We start from the raw sequence: 9,014 nt of genomic DNA on the forward strand, positions 1-9,014 counted from the left end.
CAGGACGGTATTTTTGTGGCGCTTAATCCACAATAGACTAATTCTGTTGTGCATTAGCACTGTTTTTGCTGTGACATGCTAATGTGCAGTACAATAGGCTACTGTGCATTAGTGTCTTGTGTAGACTTGCCCAGTTTGATCCTTCACAGGGGAACAGAAAGCAATTAAATAGTTTTCTTGTGCAGCAGTACCTTGATAATTCCTCTTGCAGAGCAGTGTAGGGGCAAAAAGAAAAGAAAAACGTGTTTTGCATGCAGTACATCAGCCCTCCAGAAAATGTTTCTTGGAATTTCTCGAGCTATTTCTGCAATAATCAGTAAGCCCAGTCAGATCAAAACCCTTAGTTTTACTCAGGGAGAGGAGTAAGGCTCTCGGCTGCATTTTCTACCCTGCTGTGATGAAACTCAGCTCAGTGTTTGTGTATATGGGCCCATTGTCACTCTTGCTTCACAGGTGACAAGAAGTGGGTGCAGCTATCACAACTAATCAGGCTTCGCTTTCATCCATTCCTTCTTACACTTTCAGCTTGGACTCCATGCTGCTTAGTTGAGAAACTGTAGCCCACAATTTTTAGCCTCCTAGACTCTAGAGCAGTGGTAGGTAATGTTTTTGACCAGAGTGCTGAAAAGACTGCTATGTCTACATTGTAAGGTGCTGGAGTGCCAGCACACCAGAGAAACAAAACCAGGGCTGGGAGTACATGGCAGGCTACACTGCTAATTAATATAGTTAATAAACATAAGCATTGTTTTTTCTTACAGTAAATACCAGGTTTTCTAAACATTCTAAACCTGGTGACAATGAATAAAATTTCATATACTACCTTTGTTGTTGTGTATTTCTTTTTTGTTAAGCATGTTGAGATGACAGAGAGAGGGGGGGAAAAAGGAAGGAGAGGAAGAAGAGAAAGAGAGGAGGAGAGAGAAAGAGGAGAAAAGAAATAGAAAAAGAGGAAAGAGGAGAAAGAAGGAAAGACAAGGGAGAGAAAAAAGACGAGAAAAAATGAGAGAGAAAAGAGAGGAAGGAAAAAAGAGAAGAAAGAAGGAAAGAAAAAAGAAAAGAGAGAAAAATATAGGGACTTAAATTCACAGTGGAAGTGGGCTGTGCAGCAGCACCTTTAATTTTGCAGGTTCCCCGGCGTGCTCCCTGCCACTGATTGGTGGAGGTGCTGTGCTTGCGGCTCATTCCCGATTGGCAGGCAGGCAAAAATTGCAGTTTTAAACTTGGCACCTTTTTTGTCTCCCCATTGCTGATTGACTGAAGGGTCTCAGTATCTCTGCTGTCTGCTGCTGACCAGCAGAGAGGCAAAAACAGTGTCATGTTTAAAACTGCGGTTTTCGCTTCCCTGATGACGATTCATGAGAGAAACACCTGCAGTTGCTGGGGGGTGGGAGAGGGTTATTACATGATTTCATCCTAGTTTGGCAAGCAGCCCCAGGGTGGCAGTGCAGAGGCAGGGGAAGCTGTGGAGCTGGGCTCTGTGGTGCACAGTGCAAGTCAGAGGGTGGAAGGGGCTGGGAGAGCAGGGGCAGCAGTAGCTGGCATGCACATGGCTCTGCCTGCCTCATTGCTTCTGGGGCGCCTGAGCTGCAATGCTGCAACCCCCAGCAGGCAGGCTGCCAGCTGCCCCAGCACTTCTGGCATGGAAGTCTAGCAGAGTTAATGCCAGGGGGGAGGGATTGCTAGTGTGGCCAGCGGGCTCCAGAAAGGGAAGCAATCCCTTATTCATCCCCTCCCTCCCCCACTGCCCTGCAACTCCCAGGGAGCACAACCTGCCCATGAAGTGCAGGCTTCCACCCCCAGAAGGCTCCAGGTCTCCCCTGCCTGCCCGCACACAGGCTCCCCTGCTCCTCCCAGTTCCCCCTCACCCAGTGCCTGGGTTCCCCCCTCTGAGTCCAGCCCACCCTGCTTACAGTCCACAGGACCTGTATCTTGTCCTTGATTTATCAGGGAAGTGAAAACCGCAGTTTTAAATATGGCACTGTTTTTGCCTCTCCTTTGGTCAGCAGAGGGCCTCGGCCCGTCAGCAGCAGGGAGACAGAAAAGGTGCCAAGTTTAAAACTGCAGTTTTCTCCTCCCTGCCAGTCAGGAGCAAGCTTGAAGCGCAGCCCTTCCACCAGTCAGCAGGGGGTGGCGCAAGTGAACCTACAAGATTAAAGGTGCTGCTGCGCAGCCCACTTCCACTGTGAATTTGGTAGGTCCCTAGAGAAAGGGAAAGAGGAGGAAGATGAGGATGGGCTGCTGGAGTGTGACTGACCCTCCCCCCAGCAATGCAGGCACACAGACAAGCAGTATGGGCTTTGGGTACACGGGGTGGTGGCCACCGCTGCTGCTGGCTTTCCTTCCCTGCCCCCCCTGGCATCCCCCAGCCAGCACCATGGCAGGCACCAGTGGCAGGGTGAGGAATACACAGGCAGGGATGCAGTTCTCTGTTCTCTTGACCCTGCTCCCATGTCTGTGGCAGTGTTAAGTGCTTCACAAACTTAGCTGTGGATGCGGGGCTGGGGTCAGCAGAACGCAGGCTGTGCCCCTGCCTGTGTTCTCTTCACACTGGCTGAGACCCGTGGCTGCTCTGGAGAGCCTGGAGCAGCAACTTAAATGTTTAATTTTTATTTTTTCCCTCAGCACACTTCCTGGCGTGCCAGGGGAAATGTCTGTGTGTGCCAGGGGCTGCATATCCCTTGCCTAGAGTTCAAGTTCAAGGAGTAGGCTTTCTGTCACAGAGCCGGAATTGCTGATCACCTGCCACTGAATTTTATCAGGAGGATATCAGTGCAGTTAAGACCAATATATCACTGATCAGCGTACAGGACCCCACCTGAGGAGGATGACAGTGGGAAAATTAAGATAGCTAGAGCAGCAGGAATTAAATAGGGAGAAGGCTATGGAAAACCAGCAGGTCAACAGCTCTCAAGGATCCTCATGATAAAAAAAATAAATAAATAAAAGATAGCCTCCAGAAATATTTGATCTCTGGCCTGTCATGATGAGCTCCAGTTTTTGAGATGTACAGCTCCCAGACCTTGACAAGAGGGATGCAGAAGGGTAATAGGAATACAAAAGGAAAAGGTGAGAAATCTGAATGGTCACACCCCTATTTCTGGGCTTCCTATTCATTTGTGAATCCAGGTATGGCATAAACTGTTCAACCAGTAAAACAGATTGTTGGCAGACAAGGATAGCAGATTCTTTAAAGTTAAGGCCAGCAGCTCAGTCCCTCAAAGCCAGGTTTCTTTTCAAGAAGGTGTTGGAGACTATCAGTCGGTAGTTGCTTCACAGTAGTGAGATGCACCAAGAGAATCCCAGATGGGCTCCAGGATTTCAGTCTAACAGAAGTAAATCCAGCATAAATGAGAGCTTTCATCCAGATAAAAGGGGTCTCAGCCACTACCAAAAAAACCCCAGGTTTCAACTAGATTATCTCCTTTTGCTCAAGAAAGTGTTTTAATATATTAAACAGACAGTTCAAGGATTGGGTACAAAATCTCAGTGCCTGGGGAAAATTTAAGGACCAATCTGGGACCAATGTTTCTTTATTTCTGGAGGCTGCAGATAAACTGCAAATTATAGTGAGTCTCCTGGATCTTGACTGACTTGACCCCCGTGCTCTCATAGTGTCTAATTTTCATGGCATTGAGAAATACTTTGAGTCTTCTAGCTTCAAATTCTGTTTCTAATAAAAGTGGTTCTATAGTGCTGCAGACAATGGGGGCTCATCTTATGAATAATAAGACAAAAGTAGAGTTTCAGGAAGTTGCATGCCTTCCTAGCAAGCAGCTATGTATGATTTTTCACTTGGCTAATGTCATGCTGAGGAGTTTGACTGACTTCAGGTTGAAGACATCATCAGTTTTCATTTGAACTAGTAAATCAACTATTTATTAATACATTTGATCCAAAAATCTTACAGAGAGGGGGATGCTGTATTTTCTGGCTATTGGTAGGGTGCTATAACCTAGGTTAGGGCAGTAGAATTCAAGCAGATATTCATTCTGCACCAAGGCTTTAAAGATTACATGCATCCAAATCCTCACTGATGCAATAGAGAACAGGAAAAAGAAGGAAGCATCAGAATATTTTTAAAGCTCTGGGCTGCCCACACGTGCACCACAGAGCAAATAAATGTCTGCACAAATTCTTACCACCTTTGTCACAACTACAGATTTTGGGCAATTTTTGGTACAAGGGGCATGGGCATCTGTTTGCTTGGCCTTTGTGCTGCTGTAACGTTTTTTTTATGGCCGCACAAAGGCAACAAAAGGCAATGTCTGCTTTTACTATAAGATTGGTGTTCTTAATTTACTAAAACCATTTGTAATGTATTGAATAGCATCAGTTTAATTTTTTTGTTTAGTACTGCTAAACCAAGCATTCAGTAGAATACTGAGAGATAGCTAGACTTTTTATAGGTGAAAACATGACACAGTGTCTTAGTTTTCTATCCCCACCTGCTGGTCGAGAAGAAATATAAGCCAGGCATTTTACTGGAATTGGAGAGGTCAGGAAAAGTAAAATAACCAGTAAGTAGTTTCTTCCTTTTTGTTGCACATTTTGATGTCTGACAGTTAAGCTGTGCAGTACAATGCAGGCCTCTGCTTCCCATTAAGTTAACAAAATATTAATACAAAGCTACTTTGGTATGTGGACAGACTTTTTTTCTAGCACTGTTTCAAGTACTATTTCTGACGCAGTGATTTTTTTTTTTCCCTCCTCCCAGCATTTACGTATCATGACCATATCACAATAGAAATGTTCAGTATTTTCCCCACACCTCCCTTTCCCACTCCCGTTTACTCCTTTAAAAAAAAGGGTGGGTTGGTTGGTTGGTTGGCACACTCCTAGACCTTCTTATATTTATCTGGGTTTGAGCACATATTCTGGTTATGATCATTTCTCTTGCTTCCTATTTTATTTATTTTACACATTGTTGGGCTCCTCATGGCTGTTTTAGCATGAGGAAATGTATTACAATCTGTTCCATAAGGGTTTTCATTATTTTCTATTATGGGGAGACCATGATAACATTTTTAAATGAAAGCCACTGGCTGTGGAGAAATATTACATCTGTGCTACTGTAATTAGCATTACCCTAGTGTTGAAAAAGATCTTTATACCAGATTAATTTCCTTCCGGTTTGGTAAAATATTATCTCTGAAAGAATCAGGGGTAAAACTGGCAGAATTAATAATATTGGTTTACGCTTCGTGTGCTTTTACCTCAAGGAACTGCTTTCTTAAAGCCACCTGGCTATACCTACTTCCTGCCACCTAGTGAGGAAGTACTGTAGTAGCACCTATTCTCCTGGAACATCTACATAACTCTCAGTTCATAATATCTCAATATGAAGGCACACACATTTGGGACCATTTCAAAAGGGAAGCAGCCGTTATGTTCCAGTTATGTGTGGACGAGCAGGAAACAATGCCAATGTTGCAAAACCATTCTAACTAGCCCTGGATACATCTGTGTTAAAGGTGGAGTGATTTCACTACATTTGTAGCCTTCCCTACATGTCCACTCATAACAATTGGAATGTAACAGCTGCTACCCTTTTGAAACCTTCCCTATTGGAAATGGCTTTTAGTGTATACGTGTCCTTACCCTCAGCATAATTTACATTTAAATTACAGTGAAGTATGTGACCATCTGTGCATGGCCATTGTCAGCTGTCCACTAGCTTATACCAATACAAATGACTGTTTTATAACATTGATTTGAATGCTGAACCAGTTATACAGACCAAACTTCTCTTTCTTACTAAGGCCACTCCATGCCCAAAGGAACCAAATAAAGAGATGATTAATGATGGAGCTTCTTGGACAATCATTAGTACAGATAAAGCAGAGTATACATTTTATGAGGGGATGGGACCGGTGCATGCTCCAGTAACACCTGTGCCTGTTGTAGAAAGTCTTCAGGTAAGTCAAATATGTATTTTTTTTGTTTTCTTTTCTTTTTAATAAACATTATACCTCTTTATAGCACTTCTCATCTGGGAATGTTTGAAAACTTCAGCTATTAATTAAACTTAATAGGACTTTCACGAGTTATTGTAGGTAAGTCTTATAGATAGGAGAATTGAGGCAAAGAGAAGCAAATTTAAATCAAGATAAAACTTGAGTCTGAAGTAAAAGCAAAGAGTTCTGACTCTCTGGGCACATCTACACATGCATATTAATGTGTGTGAATAAACTTCAGAGTTTATTGCTTCCAGGCACATGTCTTCATGTGTGCCCGGGACTGTAGAACATTGAGCCGAGTTGGAGCATCCGTGGCTGACATGGGACCCAGGGGGTCAGCCTGCCAACCCAGGCCTGCTGCTCCAGGCTCAAATTGCTGCAGGGGGGCTGGCTGGGGCATGAGGGTGCTTCAGTGCAGGGCTAGCCAGCAGGCAGCCCTGTACTGAAGCACCCTTGTGGTTCAGCCAGCCAGGGCAGCGTGTGCGCATGCGCTGCTGCAGAGTAAATTTTGTTTACTCCAGCCTAATAGGGGCACATGTGTAGATGCATGATGCTTACCATGCAGCTGATAAGTCAGCTGCACAGTAAACATCTTGTTGAGGTGACTTTTTTTCTACCCAGTGGACAAAGATCTTCCATCTAAGCCTCTCTCAACCTTTTAGGCAGAACTAGTCCTACACAAAAAAAAAAATCTGCATCCATAAGAAACTATTCCCCAAATAAAGCAAATACACTGCTTTCTAGCTTCCATAAGGCTTTTGCTTTAGTTTTTCATCTCTACTATGGGAAAGGAGAAGACATTCTTGATGGAAAGAACACTTAGGACCCTGGCAGATGTTCACTTAATGGCTCAGTGGGATCCCAGCAATAGAGGCTTCTGCCATGCTACACATGCATAGCAGGAGGTGTGATTGGGGGGTTAGGTATTGGGACTCAGTTGTGACAGTGATTGTGACCCCAGGCTTCACCTGCACCAACAGTTAGCAAGCTAGTCAGCTGATCTGCGCTCCCAGCCTCAGGGGCACATTGGGCTCTCAGGCTCCAGGGCATTCTTGAGACTGGGACCAGCAGTCAGCTGATCAGGGCTCCCAGCCTCTAGAGAGCCTTGATCAGCTGATGCCTGGCCTCGTGTTCAGTTTAAGGCACAATGGGAACCAGCCACCAACTTATCACACATTTTATATAATAACTTTGTGGCCTATTCCTTGTTTTATTGCACCTTTAATTGCATTAACATCTGGCCAGGTTACTGCTAAGATGTACTTAATCACATCTTAAATGGAATGTCTGCCAGGAGCCCTAAGTTTTTTTACTTTGTATGTTTGTTAAGGATGGTTGTGTTTCTTAAAATTATACTCTTATGATAAATACTCCAGGACTTTAACTTTTTTATTATTATTATTTAGAAATGTATTTTGGCTCCCTTATCAATAACAAAAACCAGTTACAAATGAACGGCATGTTTCCTTATTACCCAAATCCTTTGTTCCCTGTTTGAAAGAGCACTCAGAAGACTGGCTACCCAAAAGGAGGTGAAATCCTTAGTCCTGAAGTTCTTTGGACTTGTGTTTTGAGGGATGGTCAATTGATAAAGAGGGAACAGGGTCTTTACTTCCAGAAGCTTTGCTGTTAGCTGTTTATATTTTGAAACATAACTGATCATCCATCAAGAGTAACCAATTACTTCAGGATATCAAACTTTTGGGACTGCTTTTCAAATGATTGCTTTTTAAATTAGTCATGTTTTAGTGTTTTTTGTCTAATTGCTAAAAGCAGCAGTGTTCATGGTACCTTGTACTTATTGTAAAGGGAATTGATTTTGTTACATCTGTTTGTTTTTATCTCTCCAGTTGAATGGTGGTGGGGATGTAGCAATGCTGGAACTTACAGGACAGAATTTCACTCCAAATTTACGTGTGTGGTTTGGGGATGTGGAGGCTGAAACCATGTACAGGTGCAGTATTATTTTCTGTTGCCTCATGGCAATGGGTGTTGAAGTTTGAAGAGTGTATATCTCTCTTTTCCTTCCATTTTTATTTTATTTATTTATTTTTCAACTTGATTATCTCCTTACCTGCTGTATTGCACGGCTTTTAGTGATAGATTGTTTGACATTTAACTTTCTGTCCTTTCCTTTGTCAGATGTGCAGAGAGCATGCTGTGTGTCGTTCCAGACATTTCTGCATTCCGAGAGGGTTGGAGGTGGGTCCGTCAGCCAGTCCAAGTTCCAGTAACTTTAGTCCGTAATGATGGCATAATCTACTCTACCAGCCTTACCTTTACATATACACCAGAGCCAGGGCCACGACCACATTGCAGTGCTGCTGGAGCAATTCTCAGAGCCAACTCAAGCCTCATGGCTTCCAGTGAAACAAATACAAACAGCGAGGGAAGTTACACAAATGCCAGCACAAATCCAACCAACGTCACATCATCTACGGCAACAGTAGTTTCTTAACTACTGTTGTTTGTCTGGACTTTAATTGACTCTCACATGCTACAGGCAAGAAAATGGAACAATTTTTGTAGTTTCATGGGAAAACACCTTTCCATTCTAAGTGATATTATTTGAACTATGTTACCTGCAAGTGCTCATCTTAAAAAAATAAGAAGCCACAATAAAAAAATACATCTGAAATGTAAGAACTTTATTGAAAATATATTTTTCAGCTGTTTTTTTAATGGGCAAGAAATAGAAGTGTGGCTGGGATACAAGTTAAGCAAACTAGAAAACATGAACACAACATAGTTTTTACGGACCAAGGAACTTGTATAAGCTTTAGTATAAAAGGTACATTTTCACCATACCTTTTTTGTATCACAACATATAGTACACTTTTGTTACCAAATAGTTTCTATTTTTTTTCTCTGAGCTTTTGCTCTGAAGTATATTCAGGTTCCAAGCCTGACCATGCTTGTATAATCTAATTACCATACTCTTCCAGTTTAAAAAAATATATATATTTTTGGTCTGTGGCTGGAACTGTTCCTTTTTTTAAACTGAAGTCTTGTGACTTTTTATGAACTGAAATTGTTTTTATTTCAGCAAGTAGA

At 42.8% G+C, this 9,014-nt stretch overlaps 1 protein-coding gene and 1 long non-coding RNA gene across 5 annotated transcripts in view; one reads left to right on the forward strand and one right to left on the reverse strand.

Moving 5' to 3' along the window:
* The window catches only part of LOC109303851, a 26,574-nt gene extending 20,818 nt beyond the window's left edge, over positions 1 to 5,756 (reverse strand). Inside the window, exon 1 of the long non-coding RNA XR_002099244.1 lies at positions 5,675 to 5,756. This is a non-coding gene — a long non-coding RNA (uncharacterized LOC109303851). The remainder of the gene's footprint in view (positions 1 to 5,674) is intronic.
* Positions 1 to 8,693, forward strand: part of RBPJ (recombination signal binding protein for immunoglobulin kappa J region) — a 156,172-nt gene extending 147,479 nt beyond the window's left edge. For all 4 annotated transcript variants that reach the window (XM_019526179.1, XM_019526177.1, XM_019526180.1 and 1 more), the window contains 3 exons: positions 5,763 to 5,918; positions 7,811 to 7,914; positions 8,103 to 8,693. In XM_019526179.1, coding sequence (XP_019381724.1) covers positions 5,763 to 5,918; positions 7,811 to 7,914; positions 8,103 to 8,418 — 576 coding nt within the window. In that variant the 3' untranslated portion in view covers positions 8,419 to 8,693. The remainder of the gene's footprint in view (positions 1 to 5,762; positions 5,919 to 7,810; positions 7,915 to 8,102) is intronic.
* Positions 8,694 to 9,014: the final 321 nt, after the last annotated feature.

The sequence above is a fragment of the Gavialis gangeticus genome, unplaced genomic scaffold, assembly GCF_001723915.1.
Source record: "Gavialis gangeticus isolate Ggan-Ray unplaced genomic scaffold, GavGan_comp1, whole genome shotgun sequence".
NCBI lineage: Eukaryota > Metazoa > Chordata > Crocodylia > Gavialidae > Gavialis > Gavialis gangeticus.